This window comes from Frankliniella occidentalis, unplaced genomic scaffold (genome assembly GCF_000697945.3).
Source record: "Frankliniella occidentalis isolate FOCC.00 unplaced genomic scaffold, Focc_3.1 Scaffold22, whole genome shotgun sequence".
In the NCBI taxonomy this organism is placed as follows: domain Eukaryota; kingdom Metazoa; phylum Arthropoda; class Insecta; order Thysanoptera; family Thripidae; genus Frankliniella; species Frankliniella occidentalis.
The window spans coordinates 464,822-480,041 of record NW_026267152.1 but is presented as its reverse complement, the minus strand read 5'-3'; the positions used below and the strand labels follow the sequence as shown (position 1 = coordinate 480,041).

At 42.1% G+C, this 15,220-nt stretch overlaps 3 protein-coding genes across 9 annotated transcripts in view; 2 read left to right on the top strand and 1 right to left on the bottom strand.

Annotated features, from left to right (window-relative positions):
- Positions 1 to 4,953, top strand: part of LOC113209443 (fibrillin-1-like) — a 49,468-nt gene extending 44,515 nt beyond the window's left edge. For all 4 annotated transcript variants that reach the window (XM_052264923.1, XM_052264922.1, XM_052264924.1 and 1 more), the window contains 12 exons: positions 640 to 752; positions 935 to 1,067; positions 1,189 to 1,286; positions 1,375 to 1,525; positions 1,611 to 1,814; positions 1,907 to 2,032; positions 2,121 to 2,533; positions 2,843 to 3,148; positions 3,238 to 3,381; positions 3,460 to 3,570; positions 3,656 to 3,781; positions 3,861 to 4,953. In XM_052264923.1, the coding sequence (XP_052120883.1) occupies positions 640 to 752; positions 935 to 1,067; positions 1,189 to 1,286; positions 1,375 to 1,525; positions 1,611 to 1,814; positions 1,907 to 2,032; positions 2,121 to 2,533; positions 2,843 to 3,148; positions 3,238 to 3,381; positions 3,460 to 3,570; positions 3,656 to 3,781; positions 3,861 to 4,073 (2,138 nt within the window). In that variant the 3' untranslated portion in view covers positions 4,074 to 4,953. The remainder of the gene's footprint in view (positions 1 to 639; positions 753 to 934; positions 1,068 to 1,188; positions 1,287 to 1,374; positions 1,526 to 1,610; positions 1,815 to 1,906; positions 2,033 to 2,120; positions 2,534 to 2,842; positions 3,149 to 3,237; positions 3,382 to 3,459; positions 3,571 to 3,655; positions 3,782 to 3,860) is intronic.
- Positions 4,954 to 4,967: 14 nt separating this feature from the next.
- LOC113209496 (probable ribosome biogenesis protein RLP24) lies at positions 4,968 to 6,058 on the bottom strand. Its single transcript, XM_026427040.2, has 3 exons — positions 5,929 to 6,058; positions 5,474 to 5,660; positions 4,968 to 5,383 (listed from the first exon to the last, which is right to left on the bottom strand). Exons 1-3 carry the CDS (start codon positions 6,007 to 6,009, stop codon positions 5,070 to 5,072), a joined length of 582 nt encoding a protein of 193 aa, XP_026282825.1. The 5' UTR covers positions 6,010 to 6,058; the 3' UTR covers positions 4,968 to 5,069.
- Positions 6,059 to 6,341: 283 nt separating this feature from the next.
- Positions 6,342 to 13,287, top strand: LOC113209494 (myelin expression factor 2). Of its 4 annotated transcripts, none has more exons than XM_052264926.1 (14): positions 6,342 to 6,509; positions 6,969 to 7,159; positions 7,244 to 7,398; positions 7,480 to 7,791; positions 7,878 to 8,031; positions 8,140 to 8,292; positions 8,362 to 8,478; positions 8,572 to 8,784; positions 8,863 to 9,007; positions 9,084 to 9,243; positions 9,329 to 9,457; positions 10,115 to 10,261; positions 12,874 to 12,927; positions 13,002 to 13,287. In XM_052264926.1, exons 1-12 carry the CDS (start codon positions 6,496 to 6,498, stop codon positions 10,241 to 10,243), a joined length of 1,872 nt encoding a protein of 623 aa, XP_052120886.1. In that variant the 5' UTR covers positions 6,342 to 6,495; the 3' UTR covers positions 10,244 to 10,261; positions 12,874 to 12,927; positions 13,002 to 13,287. The 4 variants fall into 4 exon arrangements, with proteins under 4 accessions (XP_052120886.1, XP_052120885.1, XP_052120887.1 ...); XM_052264925.1 differs by having other exon boundaries at positions 6,966 to 7,159; XM_052264927.1 differs by lacking the exon at positions 10,115 to 10,261 and adding an exon at positions 10,731 to 10,803 and having other exon boundaries at positions 6,966 to 7,159; positions 9,329 to 9,461.
- The last annotated feature ends 1,933 nt before the right edge of the window (positions 13,288 to 15,220 follow it).

The window sequence follows — 15,220 nt, the reverse complement described above, 5'->3', positions numbered from 1 at the left end:
AGCGGGGGGCGGGCACGACCCCCACGCACGGCGAGGTCGGGGTGACTCCCATGATCCGGAGCCATCGCGGGGGCGGGGGCGGGGTGATGTATACACACAAGGCTGTGGGGGCCGCGTTCGCGAGCGCGGCCCGGGCGGCGGGTGCGACGAGGACGGGCCCTTGTTGTGCCCGCCCCGTCGTGCGCCCCGGACGCAGCCTCCTTCCGCCGGGCCGGAGAGCTAAGTTATGAATGATGAGCAGAAGCAGCCGCTCCTTTGCAGCGCCGCTTTTTATTCATTTCGTTATGAATGATGAAACAAAGACCCGCCGCGGTCTCTCTTTTATTCGCGCGCGGCGGCCGCGCTATCGCATTGGGGGAAAGGCTTCGGGATGAGGAAAAACTTTGAGGGGAGTTTTCGTTTTGTTTTTTTGAGGGTTGGGGAAAAGGGGGGAAAGGGTGGGGGGTGATTCTGGGATGCTGCATCACGGCATCGGGAACAAAAGGCATGGAGAGGCGAGGCGGTGGTGGGCGGGCTGGTGGCGGTTTGTTGAGAGGTGTCATCTCGCCGCCGAGAGGTGTGCAGCGTGTGAATGTGTTTTTTTGCCTTCCTCCTTCTGTGTCCTGTACTCACTCTTTTTTCTCTCTGTTCTATCTCCAGATGAAAATGAATGCTTGACGCAAAGCGGCATATGTGGTAACGGCACGTGCGCGAACGTGGAGGGTAGCTTCGAGTGCTCGTGCAACGAGGGCTTCGCGCCAGGCCCGATGCAGGTACGCTCAGGGGGAGCTTGGCAGGGGTTGGAGGGTGGTCACACAGTGGGTGCTGCCCACGCCCGCTGATTTTGCGAGAGAAACTCGAGGGCTCCTCGCCTGCCAAGTCGCGCCACTCTTTTGTACCAGTCACCATTTGGAGTAAAGTGGTTCTCATCGCGGGTGTGCAAATCGTTCCGCAGGTTTGCGAGGACGTGAACGAATGCCGCGAGATGGGCAACCAGTGCGCCTTCCGCTGCCACAACGTGCCGGGCTCTTTCCGTTGCTTCTGCCCGTACGGGTACGCCCTCGCACCCGACGGCCGGCACTGCGAAGGTGCGTACGCGCAGTGTTGTCCTGCTCTTTTCTTCCTCTTTTTCCCCGGTGTTCGTCCACGCGCATGTTGAGCGGAGACGGGGCCACGTTCTCGATCTCATCAACGAGCCTTTGCTTCCAGATGTCGACGAGTGCTCGACGCCGGCCAACAACTGCAAGTACCAGTGCAAGAACCTGATCGGCACGTTCATGTGCATCTGCCCCGAGGGCTACACGCAGGTGAGGCAAGGGCGCGCCAGCCAGGTGGGTGCGGCCGGGCGGGCGGTGGCGCCAGGTGCTGTACTCAGCCATCTGTTGCTGCTTCCAGGTGGGCTCCTCGGACGACTGCCGCGACGTGGACGAGTGCTCCACGAAGCCCGGCATCTGCCGCGACGGCAACTGCGTCAACCTGCAGGGTTCGTACCGCTGCGACTGCTTCGAGGGCTACCGGAGGAGTCCGGACGGCAAGTCCTGCCTGGGTAAGCCAGCTGGTGTCTCATTCAAGGAAGAGGGGAAGAGAGGGAGGAATCTTGAGAAACTAACTAACGTTCTTGTTTCCTCCAGACGTGAGGGTGGGCTACTGCTTCAAGCAGCTCATCGGCGGGCAGTGCTCTTCGCGCACGGACAGCCTCATGCCCGTCACCAAGATGGACTGCTGCTGCACTATGGGCGCCGCCTGGGGCCCGCAGTGCGAAGCCTGCCCTACTCCCTCCTCGCTCGAGTACCAGGAGCTGTGCCTCGACACCGGCATTACCAAGGACGGGCAGGGTCAGTACGAGAATGATACGGCGGCGCCGGCAAATATATGGAGGAGAGGGACAATTGTAACCAACGCACTCTTTTTTTGTATTTTTTTTCAGACATTGACGAGTGCGCGACCATCCCTGACCTGTGCAGGAACGGCCGGTGCATCAACACGATGGGATCCTACCGCTGCATATGTAACAAGGGATACAAGCAGGATCACAATGGCAAGAACTGCATCGGTGAGTTTCATGGGACCTACGTCGCCGCAGTTTGGGTGTGCTTCATTTGTACTACTTGTAAGCGCTGACGCGTCTGCCGCCCACACAGACGTCAACGAATGCGAGCTGTCGCCGTCTCCCTGCGCGTTCTCCTGCCAGAACACGGAAGGCAGCTTCACGTGCGGCTGCGCCGCGGGCTACGTCCTGGGCGCCGACCGCTCGTCCTGCGTGGACCTGGACGAGTGCGCCACGGGCCAGCACCGCTGCCAGAGCGAGTGCGCCAACACGCCGGGCAGCTACACGTGCTCGTGTCCGAAGGGCTTCACCAGCGAGGGCGACAGCTGCATCGACGTGGACGAGTGCGACGAGCCCGGCGTGTGCCCGTCGCCCGGCACGTGCATCAACACCCGCGGCAGCTTCAAGTGCATCTGCCCGCGCGGCTTCAAGCTGGACCGCACCGGCACCTTCTGCACGGACAAGGACGAGTGCGCCGACGACACCAAGTGCGAGCACGGCTGTCAGGTGAGGGAATCCTCCTACACATCCGCTTAAATAGACATCATTGCGACCACCGCCGCAAACTTAGTGATCGTCCAGAAAGTACGGCCGTTTTTTTCTCAAATTCATTCGGCGAGTTTCGGGAGCTGAGCGCCTGCGAGACTCGGGGTAGGCCAGCCAGCAGTACACGCACGCACTGCAGACAAGATGTTGCCTACCTAACAGGCACTAGGAGCGCCTGCAGAGACTAAACTTGGCAGTTTCGGAACTGCGAAAGACGGACGTACTTACTGGATGACCCCTTGGGCACTACCCTTTGTTGCTTTGCCTCAGAACCTGATCGGGAGCTACCGGTGTCGCTGTCCCGAGGGCTTCGTGCCGCACGCCTACTTCAACGACTGCGTCGACGAGAACGAGTGCTCATCCGGGACCAGCCCCTGCGGGGGCGGTAACTGCATCAACACCCTGGGCAGCTTCCGGTGTGGCTGCCCCGACGGTTACCAGTACGACAGCGGCACTGCCGTGTGCCTGCAGGCCGCCTCCGTCTGCATCGGCAGCCCTTGCTCCTTCGGATGCTCACCGGTCGGCGTCGGGGGCTTCTCGTGTGGCTGTCCCACCGGTTATCAGAGCATCGGCCAGGTGGGTGTTGGAGATCTCAGCCAGCCGGCTGCCAGTCATTTATGGATGATGTCCAGTGGCCTTAACGACTCGGTTCTTGCTTCTTATAGGGCCACTGCTTATCGACCATAAGCCATCTGGGCTCACACGTCCCAGATCTTGGCGTTCCAACTTACCCCATTGACCCACAAAATGACCCATACCAAGTGCCTCACGAAAAGTTGATTTCAACCGAGGGCTGCTTCTCCTGCAAGGTAGGTTCTTCATTGTCCACAGCTGGGAGCGCAACTCATTTTCACAACCATCACATCATAGTTATTTTAAATTTTCAGAATGGAAGAGGACGTAGCAAACGAGGAATCAATCTAGAGCAATTACGCACGAAGAATTCGTCACTGGCAGCACACAGGTTCTTCTGGCAAGAGAGGGTTAACGTAGAACAGGTACATGAACAGACTGATAGTACAGTTTCCCTAAAAATATTTAAAAGATTGGCTTACTGAACAACATTTCTTTCATTTGTTTCAGTCATCTTTACCACTGAAAAGGTCCAGACGCCACCAACATGGAGTTGGAGAGTTCCGTGAAGTAAAGATAAATTTGGCCCAGACCAAACACCGCATGAGAATAGTGAAACTACAACCTGCTATTAAGGTATACATAATCTGTTGGTCAGTCTTCCATCCAATAATTTGTCTCAGTAGTCAATTTTTTTTTTTTTTTCTGATTACAGAATGACTTTGCATATGAAATCAAACATGGGAATGACCAAGGATTGTTTGAACTGATTCGTAAGCATGGTGTGTGGGCTCTTCATTTCCGACAACGTCTGAAGACTTCAGGCATATTCCACCTGGAAATTGAAGGAAGACCAACGGCCTCCCAAATCAACAAAGAATGGGAAAAGCCTCTGATACTACGACTCAAAATAATTGTGGAAACTTAAAATACATATACAAATGACAAGTTCTCTTGCCAAACTTTTCTAGGGATGCCCAAATGGGACAATTTAACATTCCTATTAACAACAATGTAATATTTTATCAGACAGGAGACAGTATTTGTCTATGTGAAAGACTACTGTGATGTGTTTGGCCAGCAAACATTAATCTAAGCTTCTGTGATAAAATTGTTTAAGAAAATATACCCTAGTTTCATATTGGAACTGTAAAAATTATAAGGGCATTGGGCACCCCTAGCACTTTACAAAAGATTGTATGTTATACGCTTTCCTGCATTTAATGATTAGATAATATACGCATGTTATTTTTAGTAAAATGGCAAGCCAAATTCAGTCATCTTATTTATGAAGAAATTACAAGTATGTAATCTGTACACTTATAATGAAGTATCTCATTAAAATGTAAGTGACACAGCATGTGTGGAAGTCGTTGTAATAGTGTGTGTGCATGTATGGATGGATGAATGTAGGCGGGTATTTAGGGAGAAAATGAGCAGCAAGAAGCTGACAAAATTAAAAGAATCTGTGAAGCCACCAAAAAGAATGTAAAACCTTGAAATGTATTAATTCAAGTTTACATAACTTTGCCAATATTTTGGCACAAGTTCAGGAGCAATTAATTTTAACTGTTCTGTTCTATAAAGAACATTGATTAGTGAAATGTGTGCAAAAAAAAACTGTGATTTATCACTGCCTTGAGTGTTCTCAAAGAAACTAAACCAAACAAAACAAAACAATTGTGACTACTCTATCCCTATAATCCTTAACAGTTGAGAAATTGAGAGCAAAAGCAAATTAAAGGAGAAAAATAATGCCTCCACCTGCCATTACTACAAAGTGGCAAGGAAACAGGATGGGGGGATCAAAATAGAAAGCAAATAATGTTTCATATTTATTCTAAATATGAAGTTTGAGACATTTCTCACATGTCAAAAGAATACTTTTGATAGTTAACACTGCAATAAATTTTGGAAAAAAGACTTAAGATACCTCAACCAATTCTGGAGCTTCATCAGAGTCGAGAGCTTCCTCCATATCACTTTCTTCAGCAAGGTGCTCACTGGCGTTGGTCACCTCCATCTCATCGTCAGATTCATGAACTTCCTCAACAATACCCTCTTCCTGTGCTCTTCTCTCTTTAAGGCCAGCTGCTGGTGACCTAATAAGAGCCATATCTCTCTGAACTTCCCGCACATCATGTTGAATTTCCAGCTCTCTTGCTTTTCGTAACCGCTGCATAACAAAGTGATTAGCTCGTCTCTGTCTAATTATATCAATCTTTCTGATAGCTTCCACTGAAAAATAAACAAACAGAACAGAAAAATTAATGATAAAGAATAGCAACCATATCAACACTGAACTGTGTGACACCTAGCAATACATACATGATTTCATCCAGAATTCTCTATCATATTTGACTGGGACGTTCCTCCTCTTTTCAAATTCAAATGATGGATCTACAGAGAGCTCTTTCCCAGCAGTCTTTCGATAAGCCTTAGTCCATGCTACCTTCCTTGGGTTCTTCTTCTTCTTAAAGGCTCTGTGGCATTTTGAGCGACAAAATTTGAAAATCTGTAAAGAGATGTAAATATGACAATACAGGCCAAATCACAGAGAAACTTAACGGAACCTCAGTTCACAGGACCATAGCAGACAGAAATAGTAATTGAACAATATGAGCGAACTGAGGAAAAACTGTCAAATAGAATTAATTTTGATTTGTTTGGAATTGAAAGCAAAGAGCCGAAACATAAAAAGAAAACATAACCTCCGGCCTTGACTAAATCCACATGTGCATTCTAATCGATTATTCGTTTGGAATGATATTAACTGCTTTTACCTTGCTGTCATTTCTCACAAAATGCATCCCATGACCAGGATATATTTTCGAAGAGCAAAAATAACAGGTTTCAATACGCATGTTTCAAAATGTGGTGACACCACATGTGCATACAGCAGCAGCAAGCAGCAGACGTGAAGAGAGTAACCAGCAGAAGAAGAACACAAAGAAAACTGAAGAGAGAGAAGACACGAGAAACGCGTGAGAGCAAGAGAGCAAGCAGTGAGGTCCATTAACACATGCACATACTGTTTTCTGGACTTTTCGATGCTCTTTTGTATTTTTTATTAATTAAGTGCATAAAATGAAAATGCAAACTCTTCTGTTTACAAACTAAAACCATGCTAAAACACGTCACTGGAACCAAAACAATAAACTCTGGCCAAATGAGAAATATCCCTTGTCCAACGTGATATGAATTGTTTTTCACTTGTTTCATACGTGAGTTTAGGGTCGGTGTCGGTGATTTGTTTGGGCTTGTTTTGAGTGCCGTGCCTTTTCTTGAAGTCTTCTGGCCGACGTTTTTTTTTATCGCCTGTTTCATTTTAGATTGCTGACTTTCTTACCATGGACGACAAGGAGTAAGTTATAGCTTTTACCTCTGTTTGTTTATGGCCTATAGCTTACCTGGAGTGCTCCGTTGCCGGCTTGCGTGGTCATAGCATCAGTCTTTCTCAAAAATATTTATTTCGGTTGTCCTTCTTTGAAACATTATGCAATTTTTTTTTTTCTGTATCAGTAGATACCAGCAGTATATGCGTCTTTACATTCAGAGGATCGCTTTAGAATTAGCGGAGACCTTATGTCAAGATAAACCATGAATTGGCATTGATTGATAATTTACGATTGTGTAAAATCTATGAATGAATTAACAGGACAGGCTTATTCTCGGATAGTTTGTTGTACTTCCCACTACTATCTCAGATCACACTTTGTTTCAGAGCAAAAACCTTGTTATTTATCATATTTTACAAAAATTTAAACTCTTTCCAGTCATATCCTTTGCTCTTACCATGTTCTTTTTTTTAAATTTCCAGCAGGAGTCCTGACAGGGGTAGAGATAGGGAACGTTCCAGACGAGGGGACCGACCATCGAGGTTCAGTAGTAGTACAAGGGACAGGAGTCCCGTACGAGATTCACATCGGCGGAAAGGTGACAGACGAGTTTATGTGTCCAATGTTGCCTATGAGTCCAAGTGGCAGGACATAAAAGACCTATTTCGAGCAGAAGGTGAAGAGGACTTTTTATTGAGCTGCCTAAAATAACATCCCAAAACATGTTAATCTTCATTTTGGTTTTTATTAAATTTTGCAGTTGGCGAAGTGACCTATGTTGAACTCTTTGTGGACGAGCATGATAAACCTAGAGGTTGTGGTATTGTCGAATTTGAAACACCCGAAATTGCTGCACGAGCTGTTGAAAAAATGCACCGTTTTGACCTCAAAGGAAGAAAACTGGTAGTTAAAGAGGTAAATTTGACCATTAAAATAAATCTCATTATTTTCTTTTTGTGTGAAAATCTTTCATAACTTGTTGATCTATTGAACTAGGATTCGGATGTAATCCGTGATAAGCACGGACGCCCCATTACAAGAGGATCCAACCGAGGTGATGATGGAGGTGGGAGCAGTAGCTCGAACCACCGCCGTGATGATGGTGGGGGCAGAGGGGGAACCTGGGATGGGAGCAACCAACATCCCCCCCACAGTTCTAATTTACCATCCACACCGTCAGGAGGAATGGGTGGTGGCAGCAATAGTGGCAACAATTCCAAGTATGGAAATACTTACGGACTTTCAACTTCATTTTTAGAGAGTTTGTGGGTGAATGGTCCATTAGTCTGCAAGGTTTTTGTTGCAAATGTAGGTTGTAACAATAATTGACAATCTATTTATCACTTCTCACCTGTGTTATATTTTCTATTAAACATGCACATTGGAAATTACAGCTTGACTATAAGGTAGACCAAGCTAAGTTAAGAGAAGTTTTTAAATTAGCGGGAAAAGTGGTGGATTGCGAGATCAGCCTTGATAAGGATGGCAAGAGCAGAGGATTTGGGGTTGTTGAATATGACCACCCTGTTGAAGCTGTGCAAGCTATTTGTATCCTTGACTGATAAATTAGGGTTCAAACTTTTTTTGTTGTTTTTTTTTTTTTTTACTTTGCTGTAGTAAACACAATTTAGTTGCTCCTTAACAGCATTTGAACAGCCTTGTTGCACAATCAAACATTGTTTGATAGAAGACTTACAGTTCGTATGGACAGAGTTGAAAAGCCTGAGGGTCCACCCAAACTCCCTGAAGGGCTTAAAAGTATAGGCCTGGGCCTTGGTCCTAATGGGACTATTTTACATGATGTGCCGAGTAAGTCTCTTTTTCTACTGTAATAAATATTTTGTGTCACCAAGATTAATAATCAAAGTTTATTTCTAGGGAACTTACCTAACACTAATCAATCAAACAATAATAATGCCCCGCAAGTGGCTCCCACCAATGTGCAGTTGCAAGCTGCAATGGCTGCAGCCACAGCGGCTGCCCAAGCTCAACTTGGTAAGAATTCTGGCATACACATGTCAAAGCTCTGAAACTACATACTGTTGACTTACAATTGAAATTTTCATTTTTCTTTCTCCTTCACTGCAGTAAATCAAGGTCTTGGCAACCTGCCTTTGGCAGGCCCCAACCCAATGGCCCCAACTCTGAGTAATGTGAGTGGCATACTTGGGCAATCGCTCAATGTTCCGGAACTTACAAATCTAAATTCAAACCAACCATTTGGATCATCAAACCAGTCACAGATGTCTGGTCTCTCTCTAAATGTTGGCATGCCGTCTGGTCTCGGTGTTGGTCAGAGTGGTACGACAATAATTTGTCATCAGAAGTTTAGTGTAGGACATTTTCATCCTCATTAATTATTATTATTCTGCTTTTCAGGCTTAGGTTCATTCAATGCTATGACTTCTGGTAACAATCAAAACTCATTAAATGCTAATAATATGCAAAACTCAAACACTGGGTTTGTTAATAATTTTGAATCGATTAGTGCTGCCTTGAGTGGTAATAATCCGGGAAGTTTCAGGTAAGTTTACTCTGGACAAATTAACAACTGCCTTTGAAAAATCTTGATTTATAGTTGTTCTTTTAAATATTTGCAGTGGTTTTGAAAGAAGAGATAACATGAACATGCGGGAGAATAATTATAATAATGGTGCATCAAGAGGATTAGGCAATAATGGTAGAGGAGGAAACTTAGGCATGATTCAACAAGGCAACAATAATTTCAGTAAACGGAGTGATACAATTGTTGTCAAAAATGTAAGTTAATTTTAAAAAAATTGCTTCTCAGCCGCCACTTTATTTGTATCTTAATTATTTCTTGCTGTTTTTAATCTATTTGCAGTTGCCCCCTAATACTGAGTGGCGTCAGCTTGTAGACAAGTTTCGTGAAGCAGGCGAAATTGTTGATGTCCAGACAGGAAAAGACACCGCCCTCATACGGTTTAAAAATGATTGGGAAGCTGACCGAGCAGTGCGTATCCTTTCTTAAAAAACATCTCATTTGAAAACACACTTTTTGTGTGTCATTCCAATCAAAGTTTTACATTGACCTCTTCCAGAGCTCTGCAAAATCGCGTTTTTCGACCGACCGAGCTGAGCGGGCCACGGTCGGTACCGACCGGCTGCAAGGTGAGAGATGAGGGGAGACAGCCAGGGAGCTCCTCTCTTCACCTCTTATTGTGCAGCCGGTTGGTACCGACCGCGGCCCGGTCGGCTCGGGCTCAGTCGGTTGAAAATGCGATTTTGCAGAGCTGTGACCTCTTCTCCTTTATAGAGTTGTCAAATTGAAGCCATGTGATCAGTGCTTTTACATTAGTAAATAAATCAGAGTATTCATAGTTCCATAGATATGATTACCATGTATAAAGTTTTGTTGTGTTGCACTTGCGCATGGGCCTTGTTCAATCTCTTTTTGAATGAAGAAAAAGTTAGGGTGGATCTTAGGATCTTCTGTTAATTTCTTACCTGTTTTACTGCAGACACTATTTGAAAGGATATTTGAACTCTGATTTATTTTTACAAATTACTGATTTGAAGTTACAGTCATACTTTGAACCTGATTATAGTCCAGTGTCACAACAAGCTGTTTTTTTTTTTGCTTAATTTCTTTTTCAATTTTGGAATTTAGGTACAGCTTAGGCTTGGACTGACACCTGTTCTGGTGGAGCAGCAAAGTCCCATGGATAGAATATTTACCTGGGATGGCCACTGCCGATTCCTGATCAAAAAAGAAGTAAAGGAAGAACCATGTGTTTAAAAAATTTTAAATTGAAAGGTACTTAGCCTTCTTTATATTTATTCCAAAAGTAATTTTTTTTCCCTTTGCTCCTGCAATCTTGTATTATAATTATTATGGGATGCTTCACTCCTATCCCGTAATTTCTCTTTGCTGATTGAATTCTTCATAGCAAATCTCGCTTATTGTGGTGTACTCCCTTCAATATTTTCTAAATTGATAACTAGGTATTGACATCTTTCATTGTGTGTCTCATATAGTACCTATTATCTTTTGCATGGGGTTAACGTTTCGTTTATCATCACGTTTTGTCCCATTCTGGAACAGATGGCTTGGTCATGCTTGTAATTTGTGATATCGGACATATTTAAGGTCTTATTTTCAAATTTTGCTTTTCTCTTTTCTTCGACAAGAGGTTGGTCTACGTCCTTTCAAGGATTTTGCTGTCACAATTTTACACAAAAAACAAACAAAAAACAATTTGTGTCATCCTTAACACCATTTCCAGGCGACTTTGACCGTACTCGACACGAGGGGCGCACTATTGATGTGCTCCTTTACCATTTCCCCTGATCAATGAGGTAATTGGAGTGCTTAGAACTACAAAGTTTCAGAAGCCGTCTTCAGTCTTCTCACAGCAGCATTTTTCTTTTCCTCGTTTCAGCTTGACAGAGTGATTGGCTTCTTTGGCCCTCTTTGTTTTCGTGATTTATTTTCCTGCAGCCTCAGGTGTTTTGTGTGGTTTTACCTATAATCCCCAATCAATCAATCAATTACATTTCTATGAACTTCGTATTTTATACTCTCAGCAGAGAGTCATGTAATTCGTAGGTAAAAGTACGGTTTTTTGCGCTCCAAATTTGACTGTTTTCCTTAAAGTTGTGGGTTTAATGTATTGACCTCTCACAGCACATGGGTATCATTCTCTTACTAAAGCACCTAGCTGTTTTCAAAACAAGTGGTGCTGATGCGGTTTGAGTTTCATTTGAGTCATTGGTCCTACAAATCATAATTAATCATCTGATTTCTTCAGCACAATATTGTTTCTGGTATACATTGATGTTCTACTCACTTGGTGCCATTGGACTGCTATGGCCTATTGTCATCACACGTCGATATTATTCATTTCTCTTTGTTTGACTGGAAATTTGAGGTTTTTTTCTCTACCTTTGTCTCAGCTTTTTTGTCCACTGGGTAAAAAATTAGGGTTGCTTGACCTGATTTTTATGTTTTTGACAAATCAACTCCTTGTTTTTTTTTTATGTTTGTTATGGTTTAAATAATTGATGGGAATATGTTGGATGTCACGCACTCAGTTTCTTCTTTTTCCTTAACTTCACTCAATATTTCAATATTTACTGCACTTTGTTTATTTTGATTGCAGAACCAATCATGTCAATTTTTTATGAGTGATTCTAGGTCTTCCTGGAAAAGCTCACCAATTGGTAGGTTAGTTTGTCTTTTGATTCTGTCGTGTCTGCTGTGTGTTTCCATTAAGTCCTTGGAGCCTTTGGTGTTTTAATTTAAATTCAAGGAAGATTTGAAAGATATGAGTAGAGTATAGTTTTCCTAGTATATTCCCTTCTTTATTCTCTATCACTGTTAATACAAAGGGTTCATTTTGGATTATTCATATACACTATGTATATATATTATATATTATTATCTATCTGCCCTTTGTATGTTGATTGCCAATATGATTCAATGGATTGAATAAATATTTCCAAAGTGAAGCTGGCATTTTGATTAAATCCTTTGTGTTGCACTTTGTGCTGATAAATTTTTATATTTATCACCTAATTTTCAGTTTTCATCCTTCATAAGTTAATAATTACAGGTGTTAAATGAATTTCTTAGTGACTTACATATATTTTTTGTATTTGTCTAAGTTAACAGTATTTTATGAGGACTTCAGAGGACTGGCTCCATATTGTTACACTTAGTTGTAAAAGGTAGGCTTTAATGGACTTGACTTTCCTTTTGGTGGAAACCGAAGAACAAGCTGTAGGTGTTCCTTTGTTACTCTGTCGCATCAAGAGTCTAGATGTGTGTGATTGTTGTTCAAGAATATTTTATGAAGACTGATCGCACTCCTCCTTCGGTCCCATCAATCAATCAATTGCCATCAATCATTGCCATCAATCTTTGAAGAGGTTAATTTTGTTTTCTGGGTTGTTTTTTAAACCAAGATTCAAATTTGTAGTGGGGTTTACAGTAAGTTGTTTGTAGATAAGTTGTTTGCGTGAAGTGAAGCTTGATGCACAGTTTCTTGTCCATCAATTGCCTGCTAGTGGTGCTGCTGCACTTTTCTAGTCTGGTGTTGGTTTCTGAGTTTTGTGGTTGATCCAGTTTTAAACTATCAAGTTACCTGTGATGGTTTGGTTGAGTGGTTTGGCTGCCATGTCATCATCAGCATTCAGCTAGTGGTTGCATTGTGCGTTGTTGATGTTGTGGGTTTGTCTTCTCACTCTCCTTCACTCATATGGTGCATTGAATGTAAGTTATCACCATGCTGTTTCGCACCATGTCATCATCTTCATGGTCTTCCTACTTTCCTAGGGATTTTTTCAATTCCATGCTTTCAAGTTATTGTTATCTTTTTAAATAAATCTTGGTATACTTCCTTCCATTTATTTTTTGTTCTGTTTCAGCATACCGACTTTCTTAGCTGAAATTAATATGTGATTTTAGAAGAGGTTTCTATGGTATTGAAGATCAGGTTTATATTTCTAGTTTAGTTCCACATCTAAAACATTGTTAACATTTGATTGTGTTTCAGGTTTGACATAAATGCTGTCTTCTACAAAAAAAGAAAGGATGGAAAGTTTTTCCATCCAGTTTGTGATTTGTGATTTTATGCTCTGAGACAAAAGACTTTCCCTAGTGTAGTGTATTGATTCTATTTAATTGTATGACCAAAGACTTATCATAAGTTTTCCCGCCCTTAAAAGTGATCTCAAAATATGTTTGTAATGAAACAAACTCAAATCCTAAAGAATCTGTCTTATACCATTTGTTCTTTGTATTGCAATATGTAAGTAAATAAACAGGTGAAGAAAATCAAACATTTCATACAAAATCTTATTATTTTAGAGCACATTCTTGGTTACACAAGACAATATACTATAGATGAAAAATAAATAAAAGTGCATGAAAAGGAGCCTATGACTGAATCACCATACTATCATTTCTGACAACTCAAACTAAACTCTAAAATCCATAATTTAATCATGTAATGCACCTATCACTCGTCATGGCCCATCAAGACACATACTACTCAATGTATTTATCAGATGGACTATCAGCCCATAATCAGTCAGCAACTAAAGTATAGAACTGCTTCTTTAGATGATTTAATTTTAATAAATACTTTCCCTTGTGCAGGCAATTGGAAATCGTTTTCAGAAAGGCCTCATTGGCATACAAAGTGAGCAAAGCCTCCTAAAGAGATCTTGTAAAAGGGCTTCTTAAAGTCAGTACAAAATTATAGAAGAACCAAAGCTTCCAACTCAGTACAACCTAAATGATAAAATTAGGACAGAACAAAGTTTCCAAAGTGCAAACAAAGTTGTGATTCTACAAAAGTGGTTCCAAGTGAACAAATAAATACAAAAAAATAAAAATTTACTGATAAAGTAATAGTTCAGTATGGTACTTTTTAACTTCAAATCAAAACAGTTTCAATTATATGATTACCATGAGAAAAAAGGATTCTCAATATAGGTTTGAACAACTCTTAAGTATGTCACAGCACTTCATTACAGCTTCACAGCTTTTTGTGTCATCATTTAAAAACAATCAAAAATATTTTGTTATGAACAGTTGGAGTTGTAAAACGATTTGAGATGCTACAATACAAAGGTTGTCATTTTATTTGATTTTATCTAAACAAAACAAATTAGATCAAGTTTATTACTTTGAAATTCAGTACCCCCCATCCCCCTCCCCTGCTTTTTATTTTTATTTGCCACGCTCAAAACCTTAGCAATGAAATTATTCCAAGTAAAAGTAGCCATAGAAAGGCTCTGCAGCAGAGCAGATCATACGAACTGGTTCACAGTCATCACATGCTACTTTCTTCTTATAAACATAATTTATTTTTAACAACGCGAGCATGAGGTGCCCCTGTGCAGGTCACAACTTAAAAGCAGTCAAAACAATACACTAGTTTACAGTTTCAATGTAAATCTAGGATTTAATTACAAATACTGCAACATAGAAACAAAACGACTAATGACATCACAAGTGGGGTCACAAATATCACATTCATCACTGGCGGGTGGTCTGCAATGGTATCTCTGTACTGGAAGCATGATGCTGATTATATGGCACAAGAACAATAATATGTGTAGTTCAATTTTCTTAAGACTTATCTTTTTTCACATCAGTTGGTTACCTGAACAAGTTATTGGTATGCTTAGAAAATAGACTTCTAGTGCACTATTGCAAAAATTGTGATGCAAGGAAAAGAGTGTACTTATATATACATCAATATCTGCTTATTTATTCCTAATGTATTCCACATAAGAATAGAGTACATCAAACAGCACCAAAAGACATTTTTGAGGTTGAAGTGTAGTAAAAGGTAAAGAAAATTCAGGATTAAAAGAAAAAGAAGCACATGTTTCAATGTATATAACTGTCCCCAATACCACAAATAAACATACCACATCACATTCTACTTGGTCCTTGATCAGCATGTAAAAGTGTACAGGGAGATTCCACGCCAATAGAAATTCAGTACGCCCTTTTGATAAACCAATCTTCATTACAACTTAATATCCGAAAGGGCTGTGTTGCTCTAAAGTAATGTTTCAGTAATATTCCAGCCTAAGTTGAAGTTGAAATATTCATTTTTTGAGCAGTCCAAAATAAGATTATCCTCGGTTTGTGATTTGGTAACAATTTTCTCAAAAGCAGTAGCGGATTAAGGTCCGGCTGACAGGGGGGGGGGGGGGGGGGGGCATTGTTGGTTGCCTACAGACAGGGGTTTTGTGG

Bases quoted from the DNA above. Each gene is read 5' to 3' on its own strand.
- LOC113209496 (XM_026427040.2), bottom strand. From the start codon at position 6,009: ATGCGTATTGAAACCTGTTATTTTTGCTCTTCGAAAATATATCCTGGT. The intron at 5,661-5,928 runs GTAAAAGCAGTT...ATCTCTTTACAG, and splicing joins TTGTGAGAAATGACAGCAAG to ATTTTCAAATTTTGTCGCTC. The intron at 5,384-5,473 runs GTATGTATTGCT...TTTATTTTTCAG, and splicing joins AGAATTCTGGATGAAATCAT to TGGAAGCTATCAGAAAGATT.
- LOC113209494 (XM_052264925.1), top strand. The intron at 8,032-8,139 runs GTATCCTTGACT...GCATTTGAACAG, and splicing joins TGAAGCTGTGCAAGCTATTT to CCTTGTTGCACAATCAAACA. The intron at 8,479-8,571 runs GTAAGAATTCTG...CCTTCACTGCAG, and splicing joins GGCTGCCCAAGCTCAACTTG to TAAATCAAGGTCTTGGCAAC.